The sequence below is a fragment of the Pygoscelis adeliae genome, unplaced genomic scaffold (assembly GCF_000699105.1).
Source record: "Pygoscelis adeliae isolate BGI_AS28 unplaced genomic scaffold, ASM69910v1 Scaffold71, whole genome shotgun sequence".
In the NCBI taxonomy this organism is placed as follows: Eukaryota; Metazoa; Chordata; class Aves; order Sphenisciformes; family Spheniscidae; genus Pygoscelis; species Pygoscelis adeliae.
In genome coordinates, this window is record NW_008824356.1 from 12,421,358 (window position 1) to 12,441,779 (window position 20,422).

At 37.2% G+C, this 20,422-nt stretch overlaps 1 protein-coding gene and 1 non-coding gene across 2 annotated transcripts in view; one reads left to right on the plus strand and one right to left on the minus strand.

Annotated features, from left to right (window-relative positions):
- The window catches only part of TDP1 (tyrosyl-DNA phosphodiesterase 1), a 51,455-nt gene that overhangs the window by 17,037 nt on the left and 13,996 nt on the right, over window positions 1–20,422 (plus strand). The window contains exons 11-13 of the mRNA XM_009319440.1: window positions 1,470–1,536; window positions 7,322–7,429; window positions 8,702–8,804. Coding sequence (XP_009317715.1) covers window positions 1,470–1,536; window positions 7,322–7,429; window positions 8,702–8,804 — 278 coding nt within the window. The remainder of the gene's footprint in view (window positions 1–1,469; window positions 1,537–7,321; window positions 7,430–8,701; window positions 8,805–20,422) is intronic.
- TRNAL-AAG lies at window positions 16,131–16,212 on the minus strand. Its single transcript has one exon. It is a non-coding gene; the product is annotated as a tRNA-Leu (tRNA).

A 20,422-nucleotide genomic window follows, 5' to 3' on the forward strand; every position in this document is an offset into this window, starting at 1 on the left:
TAGCTCTCTGTCTTTCCTCTGAACTGAGCGGTGTTTGGACACGTAGAAACTACAGCCAGTGAGTTTATAGGTATCTATGGTTCCCACAAGTAAGTTAGGGTCTTTTGAAATACATCTGTTTGTCTACGGCATCTGTTTAGCAAAGTCGATACTCTTGAAAGTCAGAGATGCAATCTGCACAATGACTCCTTACTGTCATTTCTTTCGTACTGTGAAATAACTTGGTGTTGTGGTTTAACCTCAGTCGGCAACTAAGCACCACACAGCCGCTCGCTCACTCCCCCTCACCCAGTGGGATGGGGGAGAGAATTGGAAAAGTACAAGTGAGAAAAACTTGTGGGTTGAGATAAAAACAGTTTAATAATTGAAATAAAATGATAATGATAATAATATGATAATAGTAATAATACACAAAACAAGTGATGCACAGTACAATTGCTCACCACCCGCCGACCGATGCCTAGCCAGTCCCCGAGCAGCAGCCCCCCCCGGCCAGCTTCCCCCAGTTTATGTACTGAGCATGAAGTCACATGGTATGGAATGTCCCTTTGGCCAGTTTGGCTGTGCCCCCTCCCAGCTTCTTGTGCACCTCCAGCCTTCTTAGTCGGTAGAGCATGGAAAACTAGAAAGTCCTTGGCTAGTGTAAGCATTACCTAGCAACAACTAAAACATCGGTGTGTTATCAACTTTGTTCTCATCCTAAATCCAGAACACAGCACTGTACCAGCTACTAGGAAGGAAATTAACTCTATCCCTGCCGAAACCAGGGCACTTGGCGAATTACGTAACTCTGTATTTGTGCAAATTAACAGCTCCGTGGACTCCTGCAGTTAGTGCATCCCTGAGAGTAGTAAAGCTTTTGTAACAGGTCCTTATGATGTCTTCCAAGACAGGTGGAATGCAGTAGGTTTTGCATCATGTTTTTAGTACACAACACTAATATAACTCAGTATGCCGTGGCCGATTCTTTGTCAAATTCATTTCAAGAAATCATAACATGCATTAGCCAAAGACCAAATCAATACAAATACAGTTTCATCAGAGACATTCTTGCTCTTTAAAATAATGTTGTTTGGTGGTTTGTTTTGTTTTCTTTTTGTTCTGTTTTTTTTTTTTCCTGAAAGCTGATTGTTTTATTCCCTCTAGCTTGTATGGGTAATGATTCTAATCTGTTGATATCAAGTGGTATCATAACAAAAATCACCCATAAACATCTATCTTCTAAGAGGACTTAATTCTATAGCCTGTATACTGTTTCTCCTTTTTGTAGCGTAAATCTGCTACGTATTGTTTAGGAACTTGCTAAATTATAAGAATGAAAAAAAACCCAAACCTATATACCATTTTCTACTACTGGAGCATTTAACCATTTTCTGAAAATAAGTCATCAGGATAGTACAGATAACTTGCTGCTTTTAGAATGTCTTTCAAAAAACAAATGTACATGTTCTATTTTTTTTTCCCTTAAGCTGGTGGCTCACTACCATACAGTATACAGACAGCACAGAAACAGCTGTGGTTGCATTCCTATTTTCAGTAAGTAGAACTCAATTCTTTGGGGTTTTTTTTCTTAGGCTGTATGTTTAAACTTACAATGCTGTAATGTTTGAGGGTTAAAAGCAAATTAAGGGGAAGTGGTCAGAAGCATGGTATTCTTAAACTCCTTGAGATAAAAGCCTGTAGTTCCTTATCTGCTGGTCTTATCTTCAAAACGTAGTCAAAATGTGCTATTTGCCTCTAAAAATGATACGGGATACTGTTGCTAATGGAGGACACTACCAGATTTTGGATTCTGTAAACTTCTATTTAAGCTTTCCTTCTCTGAACTGGAATAGTGTTACTCCTCTCTTTGTTTCTTTTTTTTTTTAGTTGTATTTCACTTTCCCACTTGTGCCTCAGTATTAACTGGATTTCAACTGAGCCACAACAGGGTTAGGAAGGCTTTTGTTTGTTTGTTTTTGGAGTGCCGCAGTACTGCTGCAAAAATTCTCAGTCCTTTATGGTAATATCATCTTTTATTAAAGGTGCCTGACGTTTTCTATTAAGAACTTCTATTTTCACTTGCTACTAATATTGCCAAATTCTAACAGTCTAACACATTCCATGCCAGATGTCTCCCTCAGGCTGAATCTTTAAGAACTTAAGCGTGTTTTGAGAACAATGAGAAAAGTTGTTTTGCACAGATTAAAAAAAAAAAAATTAAATCTGGTAACCTCTTACAAGACCGCAGCTCCCCATTCCTTTCACCAGAAACTTTTAACTCTTCCAGGTGGAAGTTGCACTGGCAAGATACTTTACAAACTCTCACTGAGATATGCACAAAGTTGTCTATATATTCAGAGGGCTGAGAATACAATTGCTAGTTGCAGAGAGCATCTTCCATTCTGGAGTGAACATGATTGCTGCTGTGAGCCTTGCTGGTCAATGTCCAAGGAATGGAACTGGAACAGAAAGCATGTGAGGCTTTCTCTCCTGCCTTTGAAGTGTGCCCTCTGAGCACATTCAGCAAAGGAAGAAAGCTACAAACACCTTCAAGACTTCAAGATTGTTTAGTCATGATTCAAAAAGCGAGGAGATCATAAAACTGGGTGTGTCTGTGCAGCCTTAATTCAGGTTTCTATAAGCATATACCTCATGAGAATCTTATTGGAAGAAAAATGTAACCTTTTTCAGTTAGTCTTTTATTTAGTGCTCAGAACATTACTTGATAATGGGACCATTCATTGTTTTATTCCTGTTTAATGAGAAAACACCCATGTACCTGTCTCATTGGTCCATATTACAGTCCTGCTCTGGCAACAAAAGGGCTGTTTTAAATTCATCTGTCGAATTGGCTGCAGATGACAAGTGGCCCTGCATAACTGCTCTGTAGTGGCTACCCAGATGCAGATTCTTACCCTGCAGAAATACAAGACATTAGCCCTTGAGGAGAGCCTGCATGTAAGCTGTTACTATAGAGCAGATGACACAGGAGCTTCTTATCTGTGGTAACTTGAGAGACACAGAAAATGGTAGTTCCTGTTTCAATAGAGTTAAATATGAGATGAGCTATTTTAAAGACTTGACGTAATGCAAAGCTTTGGGCAGTAGAAGGATTAGACGAATTTGTCTTTACCTCACTGGAAAATAATACAAAACCAGCAAGAAACTAGGGATTCTACCACAGTTGAAAGAATATAAATACTTTATACTTACAGTAAAGGAGAAGGAATAGCTCCTTTTTACAAGTAGGGAGAGATTAATGGAGCTGGAAAATGGTGTCCTATAGTCTCACCCAAAGAGGTAGAATCTCTGCCCCAGGCATACAATTTTTATAATGTCTGTGGGCTGCTTTTCTATCTCTTCTGCCAGTTGAGTGTATTTAACCTGTAGTGCAGCTCTGAATTATAATTTCTCAAATTTCTCAAAAGAATAAGATGACCAAACTTAATATTGATTTCACTTTTCTGATCATAGCAAATGAGTACTAGACTGCTTTATTAGATTAGCTACTGTGTAAATGGTGCAATTTGCTCAGTTTTCTCTCTGGTAGGGTAGCTGCATTTTCCTTTCAGTATTACTCATCGATAAGGAGAGGTTTGCAATGCTTAATGATTTCTGTTAATTGCTGCTTTTGAAACAGTTGATAAGCTTTAGCAGTACATAAAACATTGTATTTTAATGCTCATTTTAATTGATTGACTTTTAATACCACATGCCTTATGTTTGTGCAGTTACCTTGCCAAATTTTTATTTTCAAAGAATGGAAGAAATTGGTTTGACAAGAGTTTGTCTGACTTGCTGTTGACAAGTCCATAATCATAGTTGTGTTAGAGCTTTGTGTGTTCCTTAGGCCTGTAGAGTTTTGAAGAGTAATCATCTTCTTGGTTTGAGGAACAACAGCGTTGTTCCCCTAACATCATAAAAGATGAGAGATACTGAGCATTTACACAGAGGACCTACTGTTCTCTTATGGTTGAGACTAATGGTGTGAGTTGTTTTAACTATGCTCAAGCCTTGTTGCCATTATCTTGAGATGGAAAGCCCATTCACTCTTTGAAGTAAGAACTAAATGATGAAAGAGGTGGTGGTGTAGAAAATGAGTTATTTCTGGCTCTGCTTATGGATTGAGCATGTCTGCGCAGATAAATTTTCAGGATCTTAGGATTATCTGGCTTCCCTGTCTCAGTAGCTCCACTTGTAAAGGGTCCTGTGTCTGCTCCTTTACCTCATTTGTGCCAGAAATATCAGACATTGGTGGCAATTGATACTTGTCTTCCAGCTAAATGCACTGTGATTGCAGTGTAGTCTCCTTTTCAAACTCAAAAATTCATTGCAAAGTAAAACAAATATTTATCAAATATTTAGCAAAATTTCAGAATTTTTTTTTAAGTGGTTAAGTACATATAAAAGCCACAACTTGTAAGCATTCACATTTGTAGTGCAGTGCAAGTGAGTGCAAAGTATTTTTCTATATTGCAAAAGACACCTTATTCATCATAGAGAACATTTGTTCCCTCCTCCTTTCCCAAAAAAACACATTACATGAAACTCAAAAATAGCTATTGGAAAAATGGAGGGGTAGGAGGGGCAAAAGCTGTTGCGTTTTACGAGTTGGAAAGTAGATTACCTCTTTAATTCAATGCACATAATCATCACATTAGGGGCTGTGTAATTAAAAAGAAAGAAGAAAAGCTGCTGACTGAAATGCCACCAGAGACTGGGAGGGAGGAAGTAGCAGCAAGTCACTGGTAAAAATGTCAGGATTAGTGGTCTAAAGTCAGAGTTAAGCTGTATTAGTGATAAGGAGTTCTAGTCCTAGGAGTGTAAAAGAATAAAAAAAAAAAACAAACCCACACCTAGCAAAAGGCTTTCATGTTTTACTCTTCAAATTCTGGTAACACCTACTCACATAACTCCTTTTCCTCACCCCACACTTGAGTTTTTACTTTGCATGGTACCATGACCTCTTACAGTTAAAAAATAACTAATTCAAGCTGTGGTTTTGCTCTATAAAATTTCTCAAAGCTAGTTTCGTTTAACTTAACCATATTTATCTCTGAGACTGAATATGCCTGAAGTTTACTGCAACATGAGATTGGTCCTGTGTACATCCTCTGCCAGCTGCATTCTGGTGAAAAGTTTACAGCTTAAAATGTATTAAGCCAATTTGACTAGAAGTAGCCTGAAATTGTTATATTGACATATGCTCTCATCCTTGCTGTGCAAAGCAACTGCACTTGTATTTTACTTTAGACTTCTTGTAATGTTTTGGCTTTTTTTTCCTAAAATATGCCAGGAAAGTTCCGTGGTGAAGTTGAAATTTAGCTGTATTAAGAATAGATTAAATGAGATATTGGACCCATCTGAAACCCTTTCCAGTTCTTTTGGTTTATCATTCCATTATGCAGTCTGGAGATAAGCTGACTTTTAGGCTGAAGGGAAAACATTTCTTAAATACTTCTTTGCTAATAATGCTTTTACTAAAATCATTTGAGTTTTTCAATGAGGTAATAAAAAAAAGAAAAAAACAAAACAACCAAACCTGATCGAAGTATGTAATCACTTTCTTTCCCCTTTTTGTCCTTACGTATTTGTGCTGTCCTATTAAAGAAAATACAGCCGAAGTGTATGCTCCCCTTTCTGATTTTAACTTTCTGGAATACCAGTTTCAATTACTTGTAATTACTTGTAATTGAAACTAGACTACTGTAGAATGTAAAAGTAAAAGGTAGTACTCTTGCTAAAACGCAGTACTTAATTGTATCTGTCAAAGATGAAAAGGAGGCAAAAAGGCGGTAAACTGAGGTAGTATCTCAAAATTATTGCAGTTAATAGTGGGGGAAGAAGTTTGTCCTCGAGTAAGGCAGCGAGACAGATCTAAAGAAAATCTGTGTTAAATTCCCAATTCTATTTTTCCTGTTTTTTCATTTCTACAGTGCTACTGGAGTTACCTAGTAATTTTTGTGCCTTAAACTTAAAGATAATGTTTGCCTAAACTGTCAGTTGTGAGATAAAGGCTATTAACAAGAATTGTTGAGCTATGGTATAGCCTTACAATCTTTGTGTATGTGAAGTGTAGAGTTCTGTAGGGGAACACAAGTTTAATTAGCTGTTTCTGTATAATATATATATTAGTCTGTTCTTCAAAAACAGACTTCAGTGTGGCTTGCATCAAAATATAAATGTGTCTAGTTTGCTCCAAACATGCATATGGTGTTTCAGCTCTTGCCCGCTAGGAATACAGTACCAGTTCTCAGAAAGAGTTTTCTTTCCTTCATCAGAGGATAGGGTTTTTAAAGTAGGTAGGCCTTGACCCCTGAACTGCAAAGCCTCTTGACTTAACCCGTGTGAAAGTTAGTCTTGAAAGTTAACTTAGGTAAATAATTCCAGCCCTTCCACTTCAATCTTCCTAGGCTTTTAAATGAACAGAGTTCACTTAAGAGGTTTTTCAGAGCTGATTGATTATTTTTGATTTGCCTTTTAGAAGAGAATGCTAAATTGGGGAAACAAGATTGTGACAACCAAAACCAGAGCCTATTATATTCCGAACTGAGGAAAGAAAAGTCTCTGGGTGGAGGAAGGTGTATTTGGAAGCCTTCTTCCTGATTTTGAGTGAGGACTAACAGCTGTGAGTGGAAAGTGCTTCTAAATACCATGATTACATACCTTCAGTTATGTACATATATTTACTGCTTGCTTACAGTTTAGTTCTGTAACGTTGATGCTGAATTACCCCAGTAATGGCTTGTTGTTTTAAACTAGTTTTTATGTGTGTGTATATATATATATAGATATGACCTCTACTCTCAAGTCCTCAAATTTCTCAGTGGCTTAGGGGCACAGAAGAGGGAAGAGGAAGGATAGTGTCAACAATCTAGCAGTTGCTCCCTGCCTCTACTTCATGCATAATAAATTGTAATGAGCTTGGGGAATTTTGCGAGGTCTAATTTGGTGCCAAGCTCCTTTGCTTAAAGGCACAACCATTGATAGTCTTCAAAGAAGAAATATTGGCTGAAAGTTTGGACTTAGTTTTTTGTGTGCTAGCTGGAGTGGAAGAATGGAAAAACGTGTTAGGAGAGCCTGATATACTGAGGGGAGTATCTGTCTGGTTTGTTTGTAAAGAAAAAAAAATCCTGCCCTTCTGGCTTCTAGTAAGATTGGATTTCAGGATTAAAAATTCAGTTAAATAAAGTATTTTCAGCCTTTCTGTAGGGGAAAAAGTATTAAATGTTACAAGTATAGGGTAGTATTACCAAAAACATGGCACTGTAGTATGGTGAGTATTTTTTAGACCTCAAAATAAAGTTGTATATGAAAAGAATTCCTCTTCTTATTCTAGCAAATGGTCAGCAGAAATCTCGGGTCGAAGTCATGCTATACCTCATATTAAGACATACATGAGACCCTCTCCTGACTTCCAGAAGATTGCATGGTTCTTAGTTACAAGGTAAACAACTAACCATACACATCTCACTTTAAAAAAAAAAGTAACGTATAAAGTTCTTGTCAGTTGCAGGCCCAGGTGAGTTACTGCCATAATCCTCGTAATACTGTAAGTAGTGATATGAATTTTTGTCCATATTTAATGTTTCTTCATTGCATTGCCCCTTTTGGGGCTGCAGGTTGAAATGATTGTCAGGAACTGTTGGCAACTGCACCAAAATCTTGTCTGAGCTGTAACTGCCAATTTCAGGGTTCATCATCAACCGAAGTGATACATATTTTTAAACCTTGGGTTGAGTTTCTTTAACACATGCTGTACATGAATGTGCTGGTTTGTACAAAATAGATACGGGTTAAGCCTAAGTTTATCCTTGCACCGCCTTATTGTTACAAAACATGTAGATACCTAATATTTGGGATCTGACCTTCTGTCAGATTGAGTTGTTTAGCAGTCTAGCTTGAAGTCTAGCTTTGTATTTCTATTGTTTGGTTTTTAAAGAAGCCAAAAGAGGGAGCAAGAAATTTCTTGATGTGAGGGGAGAATGTCTTACTGTGAATGAAAAATACAGATATGTTTCAGTTTTGCCAAAACTGATTTTTGTGCAACCCTATATACTATAGATCATGATCTTTGTATCCTTACTCTTAAATACTCAGTTACTTTAATCTTTTTTCCTCTTTATATTCTGGCTCTTTAAATTTTGACTCCCAACTTGATCTACTTCATAGCAGATACTGATGAAGGATCAACTACAACATGGTGCTGAACAGCACATTAAAACAAAATGCTTATTTGATAAATACTTGTTTTCATAAATATATCAAAGAACAAAATGCCAGGAGCAAAAGATACTGTTTAACACTTGCAAAAATGCTCTGTACTAAATGTTTTATAATGTAACTAGTCATAATTGAGCTAGCCTTTAACCTTCCTAAGTCATCAAATTGAAGCTGTTTACCAATACCTATTTCCTTTCTGAAATGTGCAGAGAAGATTCAAAAGGCTGAATTTGTCTTGTAGATCTGTATGACACAAGTAGGCTTGCATAATTATCCACATGTGTTGTATGAGTGCCCTTCTATATATTGTCTCTGCTACTCCCACTGTGCCGTAAAAATAGCAATAAGGAATAACACCCAAATCACTTTTTATGAGAAGACTGTTCTGATTGAAGTGAAGTTCTCCTGCTAGAAGTGCATTGCTACAGCTGTGGTACTTAAGCATTTTCTGCTGTGAAGATTATGCCTCAGTGAAATGCTTTGTTTCTCTTCGCAGTGCCAATCTATCTAAAGCAGCTTGGGGAGCTCTGGAGAAAAATGGTACCCAATTGATGATCCGTTCTTATGAACTTGGAGTCCTTTTCTTGCCTTCAGCATTTGTAAGTTCATAGTTCAAGTACAAATCCTGGGATATGCTGAGAATCTGCAAATATTGATGAATATAAATGTGACTGAATAATCTACTTACTAGGTTCTGTGTTTCCAGGTTAGAAAGCTAATAGCAAGTGGAGTTTACACTTCCTACGCAGCAAGTACAGATTTGGTATTGATGTGACTTTTGTCATGTTACTGAAAGGCAATAATATTTTAAAATTGTAACATATACTAAATGTTGCTGGAAAGGATGATCAAATTTCTTCTTTCGTGCTTCTTAAAACTAGGCTGTGAGTGCATATTCACATTGAAGTGATGCGTATGGGTTGTAACTTGAAAAAAAATTCCTAATGTTGCACTGATTGCTGCTCTTGCTCTTCCCCTGAAATGCATTTGCAAAGCCATGTGACTGTCTCTTCTTAAACTTTCTGCTTTTGAGAACAAGTTCTCAAATGTGTCTTCTAAAATCTCAAATACAAATCTAAGAACATCTTCATTAAAAGGCTGTTTAAAAGCTAAAGGATTGTATCTTCCAAACCTATGTGACAGCAGTGACAGTAGAAGAGTTTGACCCAAAATCACTATTATTCTAGTGTGTGGAGCAGAGGATTGGGAGACACAAAATGTTTTCGTGGTAACTAAGGTCCATCTAGCTTGTAGTCTAGTCTTAGTGCAGTTGTAGCAGATGCCATGGGGATTAGCACAATAAACAGTATGTACGTGATACCTCTTTAGTATACATTCCCTGTGATTTATTTTAAAGGCTTTCCAGGATGAAACTTGTATCCAGACCACAATGGTTAGTAGCCACAACTTGGCTTTTTCTCTTAACACGTCAAGTACCTTATTGAACTACTCTTGCTGGTTTTTAGACCCCTACAGAATCCTGTGGTAGTGAGTCTTGTGAATTAATTATGCATTGTATTGAAGAAAAAAGCTTCCCTTTTTTTTGTTTAGATTGTTTTTTGTCTTATTTAAATCTATTGCCTGATAGTGGGGAGATGTGAGTTTCTTGTTCCTGTTGTTGATTCCTCCTTCTCTCTGGTGAACCTACTAGTACCTAAATGTTATTAACAGCCGTTAGTCTATGATCAGAAACCATTCAAACTCCTTTCTGTGTGAAATTTCTTCTTTTCCAGAGAAATTCCAAGTTTCTCTGAGAAAGCATTTGTATGCTAGAAGTCCTTAGAAATACTTTCTGATGAAGAATACATCTTTCCTGGATAATGTTCACTGATATTCACATAATGTTTCATCATTTCTGTTGATTAGTAATGTACTCCCAAATGAATATTTACTAATATTATGACATCGTAAAAATGTTTATCTACCTTAACTGTATAATTGCAGTCTCCTAAGATCGCAATATTAAGATTGATGGTTTCTGGCTGTAGCTAAAGAACTCCTGTATCTCATTCTTGACATTTATTAAGGAGTTTACGTAGTAGTGTGGTCTCTGATATTGTGAACCTTAGAGGCAATCTCAGACATCATTCTCCAGCGTGGTTTATGTGGAAGAAAAATTCTAGAGAAAACGAGTTGATCAGAGACTGAAACAAGAAAAGTCCTACAACTTCCTGTAGTACGAAGCATTGGTTTTGATATGACTGCACTCTTAAAAAAAAAAAAAAAGGAAAGAAAAAAAAAATCACTCGCATAAACAACTCTTAACAGAATAAGGAAGCGTTGGGCAAAAAAAATTGTGCAAAAAGATTTGACATTTAACAGCAACTGACCTCAAGGGATAAAATAATGTCCTAAAGTTGGCAACTGTATCTCCAGATGCTGCCAAGCAAAGAATTTACCAATGGTACTGGTATGATTGTACTTAGTGGATGAAGTTTTTTGTATGAACATAACTGATGACCAGATTGTGCAGTCATTTTACATAATTTGAAAATTCCTGTTCTGACTGGCTTTTCCATGTGTTGCTAGTTTTGGAAAACATACTTCAAGTGGGTAGAAAATCAGGAATAATTGAGTTAGTCTTTCTACCAAGAGTGACCATACCTGTTTCAGATCTGAGCAATCTGCAAAATTTTCACTTTAAAAAAACCCAAACCAAACAAAACAACAAAAAACCCCAAACCACCACCACCAAACAAACAAACAAACAAAAAACCTCTGAGAATGTTTGGCTTGCATCTATCCTGAATCTTGCACTCTACACAGGATTTCTTGCATGTGGAGCACGGGAGGGGGGATCACCAGAATATTTTTCAGAGGGACAAAACTTATGTATAAAGATCTTGAATTTTCTTCCCCATGCCTAGAATTGTAAGTCTTACTGCCTTTGATCTCATTCCTGTGACTTTTTCTATAACTAACTCTGTTTCATTCTAAAATGAGACTTCATTTTGATGAACAGAATTATTTGTTCAGGATCATTTAATTTATTAGAAATATAAAAGATTCTGAAACACTCAAACTTTACCTTCTTTGCAAGCTAGTTAGACCTTTCTGCTATGAATGATTTTTTCATCCTACTGGGTGTTTGTTTAGACCAAAATTATTGGTTTTGTTTCTGCTTGCAATCCAGTCTTAGCAGTTGGAATAAAATCCATTTAGCCATTTAAGAGATTGAGAATTATTAAAAATGGAAGTGTATTTTTATTCTTGTGTTGCATCAAAATAACAGGTATTTAAATGCAGTGTCTAAGCTAAGTTTACTGATGATTAAAAACACATTGGACGCTTATTAAGCATCTGCTCCAGCCTTTAGCAGAGGCCTGCAGGCCTGTTTACACAAGAAAATTTAGAGATAGATTCTGCTATAAATCCAATACGAGTATTCTACTAGTAATGACAACTGTAAAGAATGGTTTTGGTAAATACTTTTAGGTAAACAGTTCCTAATGAAGCTCAAGCCTTGTGGTCATCAGGGTGAGAGGCAAAAAAGACATTGTTTGGGTCTGCTGTCATGAGAGAGAAGGTTTTACTGAAACGCTGCAAAAATTTGACCTCTTCTTCTCTCCCTTCTTTGCCAAACCTCTGTTTAGGGACCAGAGATAATTCTGCTTGGTGTGGGAAGGGGGCTGCATTGCTTTGAATCTTAAAGGTTTTTTCAGCAATTTTTACTGCATTCTACATTCATACGCACCCTCTAAATTTGTTTATGAAATGAACCCCAGAGAACACTTAGTTTTTAAATGTGTAAGAGTCCTTGACTTCTGGCATTCTGTTTTTTCCTTTTGATCAACCTTTTGGAAAAGGCAGTCAGGGTGTTCCTCTTCCAATCCCCACTATGTTCAGGAAAAGATCAAATTCACCTATTGCTATATAGCTCTATGTTATTTTGACATTAGTTGAAGCAGCAAGCAGTGTGAAAACTTCCTGCAGTGCAGAAGAGTCACTGCTGAAAATTTTGACCATTAAGTAAGGGGATGAAAAATGTTTATTTTGTTTTTAATGTTTGCAGTAGCAAAAAGGAGGGGAGTATTAATACATTTCATACACCAGGAGCAAGAACTGTAATCTTGTATAGTATGCCTGCAAGGTAGTATCAGAGTAATTAGAGAAGTAAGATTTGTCAGCTGCCAATCTACTTCATTGCTCCCTGTTCCGATTGTTGTGACCGTCCCTTAGAAAAAGATTTCAGGCTTTAATAGTGTTACTGTGCTGCCTTGTCTAACACCTGTATAACTGTCAACCTTACAGCAATAATGAAGTTCTAGTTTTCATCTTGGGATTGTCCACCTTGTCTCTTAATAAGAAAAAATTGTCATGAAAAATACAGTTTCTGTGCTGCTTTATGATTTCTTTCTAAAGTTGAAAATAAACACAACTTATATTTAATATAGTCAGTGTCAAATGCAAAAGCTAGGGGCCAGTGTTTTCAAAACTGAACTTCTACACTTCTATAACGATGTTAGGGGTACAAGTAAGTAAGCTGCATTGCAGGGGGTGTGGTGTGGAGTGGGGTTGTTTGGGAACCCAGTGGCTTTTCAGAGAGTACAGAAACATACATATCGGGGAGATGAGTCACTGCCAACAAGTGAATAAGTACTGCTGAAAACAAATTTAACTGTAGGCATCAACGATTTGAATGGCTGTTTTTTATTGCAGTGTAAATTTATCCTTATGATACATGCATATTGCAGTCTTATATCTGAAAACCGAAAATAGCTTAATGCACACAAGATGTTTCTTTCCTGAGAATTGCTAGTTGATGGTTATAGCAGTAGAGTTCAGTACAAATCGGCAAAACTGTCCAAGAACTGGAGCTAATACAGAGCCATGGTAAGTATCATGTTATGATTACTGTGCTAGCAGTGTCCACATTAGTTTAAGGCTTCCTCAGGCATATCTGAACAAGCTGCTATCATTACAGTGGCATGCCTTTCATTAATTAAACAAATTTGTAATGTTTTAGTAGACACCAGTGCTTTTGGCAAAGTTTTTCCTTTATGCAGCTTTAGGAGTCAGCATTTCAAGAAGATAGTTCCAAATATCTTCAAATGAGATTTAATTTAGCATCCATAACTTGAGATAACATACTCTAAGGCTGTGTTTCAGTCTAATGATACTTGGCAGTAGGTTTTCTAGTGATAGAATCTGACCCTTGGTATCTCAATCTGTCAAAAATCATTCATTTCAAAGGTGTCATTAACCTTTAGAGATGAGAATTTTGTCTATTGGGCCATCTTTTGTCATGAAAGTCTATGGAAATTTTGTAACTATATTCAGTAAAAAGGGAGCCTTAAGCAGGAATTGAAGTAGTTACTCATTAAAGTAAATTAATCCCATTTCTATACATACAGCAGATCAAAACAACAAAAGTTACTCATACAAATGTGGCCAAGATCTTGATCTCACTGAGTAGTTGTAGGGAGAGTTCAGATTTGCAGAAAAGATGCTGACAATCTTGGGATTGTGGCAATCATTCTTGTTTGATGTTCAAGGCCTCTGTTCCTTAAACCTACAACTGCTGAAAGCTTAGGTCCTCAGCCTAGGAAGAACATATAGTGAAGCTTTGCTGCAATTCAAGATTACGTTCTGGTGACAAGTAGGTTGCTGTACCTGTCTAACTTTGCAGATAAGTCTATTGGAGAATTAACCACCTGATAAGTTAGGTTGGAATCTGGCTCATTTCAAACATGTCAAAGCAATAGATTAGCTTAACATGTAGAACTACATTATCAGTTGGCCCTACCATGATTGTAGCCTGTCCATGGCTGTCTTCACTCCCTTAACTGTACTGGCACTGGTGCTCAGTGGATTCCTTGTGCTTTAAACCAGGTCAGACTGGTCAAAACCAAATTGCACAAGTTCTCAAAGTGTTGTTCCATGAACTGGCTCAACATGATCAGTGTGAGTGCTAATGCAAGGAAGAAGTAGGAAGAGCAAGTTCAAGGGGGCAGAGAGCAGGGAGGTAAGTGTAGGATCACATTGAGATAACCTTCTTTTGGCCTGGTTTTGGAACCAGAGCCTATGGAGAAGGCTGATCAGTGAAGTTTTGGATGAAAATAGGCATAAATGGCTTCTGGACCTGGTTGAGGAAAATTTATTGTGCACTATAAATGGTAGAGCCAAGCCCCCAGATGTTTCTCTTTTTGTCACACTGGTTACTCTAAAGTAGCCACTGTTGGGGGAGTAGAAGGCTTTACTTTCATCTCAGAGGCACATCTCAAATCTCTCAGTGGCCAAAAGCAGATGCTTATGGAAAAGTATAATAGGCAGGCATATATGTAGTAGGTTATCCCTGAAGATTTCTTGATTCTATAGAAGAGGCTATAGCCTCTTCTGTGAACTTCTTTTGTTTTTTAAATGCCTATAAGCTTCTAGCATTCACAACCTGCTTTGGCTGAGTTCCACAACTTAATGTCATGTGAAGCATGTGACACATTCTGAAAATTAGTTTCATTTGATGGTTTGCCCTTCTTGTATTGAAAGATGCAATAACCATGTGATCCCTATTCACCTTTTCTATACCATTCTTTCTATAGACCTTCATCTGTTTCTAGGCTGAAGACTCCTTAGCCTGCTCAGTTGCTCCTAGGGTGGAGGTTTATCGTTCTTACTGCTTTTCTCTCTTTTTCTTCTGTATCACTTGGGTTGGGAGGGTAGTGAGTGGAGGGACAAAGGTGCACATGAGATGCAGGTATAAATCTGGAGAAACAGATCCAGGTATAAATCTGTGACACAATGATGTTTTCAAGGTTTTCCTCACTCACTGAATCTGTTTGGCCTGCTGTATTTTTTACGAAGTGATATGTAATAGGTTAGCCTCTGATCGTTTTTCATTCAGAATTGACAGAAATGTGTACACGAGAAACATAATTCTAATATATCATCACACTTCATTATAAAGTTTAGTTTGATTTTTGTCAAATAGCGTAATTAAAATGTATGCAATATAAAGCTTTGTGCAAGTACAGTGCTTTCTCTACAGCCCTCACAACTCTTGTCTTATGTAAATTATAGAAAGCATGCAAATATGTGCTCCTATACAGGTGGCTGTACTAAAATCTGTCAATGTGCATGAGAGAGTCTTATGTTTGAGTTTCAGACCTCTCAGAACACAACTTAATTGAAGCTCATCTAAAACTTGCAAGAATATGTAACATCTAATACATATTTTCAAAGAGAATACTTAGTTCTCTTCCTCCCAGTGTCCTAAATGTTGATACTTAATTGTGAAGACTGGAAACCAGAAAAAAACAAGTTACCTGTCAGTAGTCACATGATACGGTGTATATGGGAGCAAAGTGGGGAGAGGAACTGCAGCCGTCTTTCCTTTCTTTACTGGGAAGTGCCTTCAGAGACACCTGATAACAAGGAGGTAGTCAGAAAGACAAATATTAATACTTGCCTTATGTACATGCAGTCATCTGATATTCAAGTTGCAATGCTTAGCTTGTGAATCTATCTTATGTATTACGCCCTGCAGTTACCTCTGCATAAAAAGTGCTTCTTTGATAACTTAGTCTGATTGTCAAGACTTCTGTTGGTTCAGTGTGGCTTTAACATACTGTGTGGCAGAGTAGTCTTAGGTGGAGATAATGGAGAACTAGGAATAGACTAACATTTTTAGAAACTGAATTTTTTAAAGTTTGTTTGCAATTAAAAATATACAGAATACAAACTAGATTAAGTGCTTTGAAACATAACTGAGCATTCCTAAGCATCGAGAGGCTCAGTACACTTCAGCTATTGGAATGCTGATTTAATACTACCAATTTCTGATAGTTCTGTTTCTTCAGGTTGTTTCATGTCGTTTGATCACAAAGTTAATGACACTTACTCTGGTAGAAGTTAAGACTTAGAATCATCAAATCTTTTAGGTTGGAAAAGACCTTTAAAATCATAGAGTCCAACCGTTAAAACGTTCCTGGCAGCGGTGGGATTCGAACCCACGCCCCCGAAGAGACTGGAGCCTTAATCCAGCGCCTTAGACCGCTCGGCCACGCTACCCTGGTGGACTTGCATTGCACACACTTAATATTCCTAATCTTAAACATTAGCTCTGCAGTTTGTGCCTTCTATTTTCTGCTGAATACAAATTTGGAAGTGGATTGCTCCTCACTTGCCATCTGTTGACTGCCAGTTTTTGTCTGGTTTTAAAATGCTTCCAGAACTTATGCTTTGAGGTTGGGTCTTGGCCTGGTATGCTAATGCAGACTCTCAGAAATATGTTGAATGGTTGTTCTCAACATAGCAGCAGCTGTCATCATTTACAGTTTTAGTGTTTAGGGAAAAATGAGCTGATGCTGACATTAGATCACAAGCTTCTCTTGATTAAAAAATAATGTTTATAAAAAAGATGGTGTCCTGTGTTTGAACTGCATTTCCCTTTCTATTTCCCTTTCTATCTCCATTTCTATTTCTCACCTCCTACATCTTCACTCTCATTCGCGTTCAGCTTGCTCTTTCAGCTGCCGGGGATTCCTTTCCAGAGGCTGAAATAAATTACCTCTTTAACATGTAAAACATGTTGAGAGAATCCCATCACCTAACAGTATGGAGTTCTGGGAAGCATGTTGCAGTAATTATTTTGTTTGAAAAATCCTGGAAGTGTCTAATGGAAAGCTTTTTAAATAAATAGTTCTTCCTCACAGCTCCTGTGTCTGGTAAGGTTGTAAGATAAACTGAACTTGACCTGTAAAATTGCATGAAGGCTTGTGGAATACTTAAATCTTCTAAAAGGTCTGTTGAAGAATATGGTACTAGCCCGTCAGCTTTTGGAAATACGAACTTGGAGAAATACAGCAGTTGCTATTAAACTGGGAACTTACCCATGATTGCCTACCTAGTGCTATCAGATGCTACCAATTATATCTAGATAATCAGTCACAGACAACTAACAATAGTATTTCAGATTCTGAAATGCTGTATTTGATGGTGAATACTCACTGGTAATGAGTAAAATACTCTTATAGTTGCCTGTGGGGATGGGTGTACGAGCTGTATCTGGGTTAGCAAGCAGCCAGCCATTATGTGTGTGTGTGTGGTCATCAGAACTGAACTGCTTAAATTTTTGCTGAGTTCAGACAACTGAACCAAGCACCTTCAGTCATAGCTCAACTTAGACCAGAACCAAAATAAAGTAGGCTAAGGTCTTTGACTGTAACGTTAACTTCCAAAGTAATGTAGTACCACTTTCTTCTTTGATTTCTCTAGTTTCAGATGAAGTCTTCTATCCTGTATGAAATAGAGTGGGGGTAGGTAAATAAATACAATGTAGGTAAAACAAGATTTTATATGTGGACTTTAGGATGTTAAACCTTGCTACTAGTGTTCACTGAACTGCTACAAGATTTTCAGACTCCAGTGGTAAAGATACACAAGAGACACGTTTTCCAAGCCAAGGAACTTTGGGTTCAGATACCTGAATTTGTCACTGTGGGCTTCTTACAAAAAAAGTTCTGATACAGCTGAGTAAAGATCTGTTTTGAATAAATGCGTCATAATGTTGAGGAAGGATTTCATTGTGTATTCTCCTGGCCAGAGCAGCATGGTCACTGTAAAGCTTGTGTGCATCCTTAATTCTTTACTGTGCAAACTAGTGAGTTTTTAAATAGTTTTGCTGAAGAGCGGGCTTTTTTCTGTTTAGTGGCATGGGATAGTCCCATAATTATCCAGTGGAATAATCAGCTGTCTCCTGTAGGAGTTACTTCAGTAGTATCAAAATACTGTAGTGATATCAGTGTTAATTCCCACTCAAGTAGGGATAGCAATTATTACCTCTATCTTGTGTGATTTATTTATTTTTTTAATAGTCCACAATCTGCCTTGTATTTGGGGCAAAAAAAGTCTGGAAAGCAGAATTTAAAAAGCTGTTCTACTTCCTTTTCCTATTCTTCCTCCCAATGCCTACTTTTACAATGTATGATGCTAAGGCACTAATAGAACCCACAACAGCATCTAAAGTTTCATAAGTACAAAAAAAAATGCTTTCCCAACTGAAAAATGTATCTCAACATTTTAAAACGTGTTGCTGTGAGCAGCAGTCAAAGAACAAAATATAGCTGCAGAGGGAAAAATTCTGAAAGAATAGAATACGGCTGAGGAAAATTTACAAGGCAGGCAGAATTTTTTTAGGCAAGATCTTGCTGGTTTGTTTTTTGGAAACAGCAACGAGAGCTGTCAACATCCAGGAAATGCTCAAAACAGACAAAATGTGTGACTTATTTCAATTTCTGTGTGATCTTCTGAAGATAGACATGTGAGAGTTATTTTTAAAAGCATGTGAATCTCCTCAGAGCGCCTTGTTCAAGAACGCATTCCATAACCTAGACTCTTACTCCAGGGTGTTTTGAGGAAAACTAATCTTTTCTTAGATCAGCATTTCCTGAATGGAAGATCTCTACAGGTTGAATTCTGTCAGCCAAATAAAATAATTTTTGGATCAACTGATGGAGTCCAGTGGGGTTGGAGGACAGCACCAGAGAAGAAATAAGGCTCTCAGATGAGAGGAAAATATGACTGGTGACTACTGAAGAAGAACAAGGAAGAGGAAAGCAAAGGTGTAGAACAAGAGAAGGAAGCAAAATGCCTGAAAAGAAACACACTGAAGTAATGACAGGGCACAGAGGGCAGAAAAAATGACGTAGAAACAAAACATTACTGGGTTTGAAAAAAAGATGGATAACGGGAAAGAAAATGAGATTAAAAATGTCCCATAAGTGGTGCTTTTTTCTTTCATGTTGCCTGAAAAGCACCCACTGCTATGAACTTCAGAGTGGAATATATTTGGCATAGTTCTTGATACTTGAATTAAACTGAGATTACTATGTATGTATGTGGAGGCCTATAGTAGGTGTTGTTCTATACTATGTGCTTTAGTAGCAATGGTTATGCAAATTTCAAACTCAGATGGTGCCAGGCAACAGCTGTGTAACCTTGGTGCTCGTGATCAGGCATGCATATGAAGTTCATTGTAGAATAAGAACCAACTCACGATACAGCAGACAAGCCTTCTCTGCCGTTCTGCATTTCTCTCATAGCTGCATGTAGAAGACGAGAAAAGCTCACAGACGCTCAGGGCAATCAAACCTCATACAAGCCACTTTAGTTTGCAATTTAAATATCACCTTATGAGTAGTACCTAGGACTGCACACCACCCAGACCCTCCACCAACTGAAACCTAACTACTATGAGTTCTGAAAAAAGCTCTTACCACCATCTCTACTTACACAGTTCCTGTTCTTTGTGAGCTATAGCATCCCTAGCATATTTCATGTTCTTTCCACTACAGACATAAGTATGGTTATTTACATTTTTACATGAAATTTCTATTAATCCCTGAGTGATTCAAGTTCACTGGAAGCTGTACAACTTGATTGTTGCATTTTTTAAAAGTAATTCTGAATTTTGTATTTTTCTATTCAGTCAGTTTCAAACCCTTAGATATTAATGAGCTTTTAAAAATAATTTTGTATCTTTACATTGGTTTGTTTTGAACATATTGCTTGTTACTTAAAGGCTAAGCTCTACAAAAGGCTGTAGCCTGGTTTTAATGAAGTTTTATCAAAATTCCGCTGACTTTAATGGTATAAGAAGGGGAAGTTTAAAATAGATTCTCATTCATGCAGTCCTTTGGCATGGACCTTGTTTGTTTGTTTCCTGTGTTCTTTCATTTAAAAGGCAGTGGCTTTTACGCAGTTCTTGAAATAATACACAGTGTTTCTTACGTCATAACTAGTAGTTTCCTGTTACTTTGGGTCATGAGACAAAAGCATCTGTATTCTAAAGGAGTTTCTTGAACTGGCTTGCTAGAACTGCTGTAATACAGCTTGACATTTTCTTTGGCAAATTTCCCTTTTCTCTGTTACTATGCTTTTTGAATATCAAAGAAAAAGGTGTAAGGCTGCTTTGTATCCTATGCTTCTTTGTGTAGTCACATGAATGTTGCTTCCTCCAACTTACGGTGCTAACGTTTGATGAAGTAAACTTAAGTAAAGAAGAACTTACAGTATTGTAAAAGTACTGTGTATAGATGGGACTATCAGCCAGCATGTATGTTTGAATAAAATGGGATTATTTAGTGGTAATTAAGAAGCTTGCTTGTACTACCACAAAACAGCAATCTAGTAAAACTCGGACTGATGGATCCTACAGCTTGGATAGAGTATAAGTTTAATATTTGGACATGAGCTGGCAATGTATGCTCACAGCCCAGAA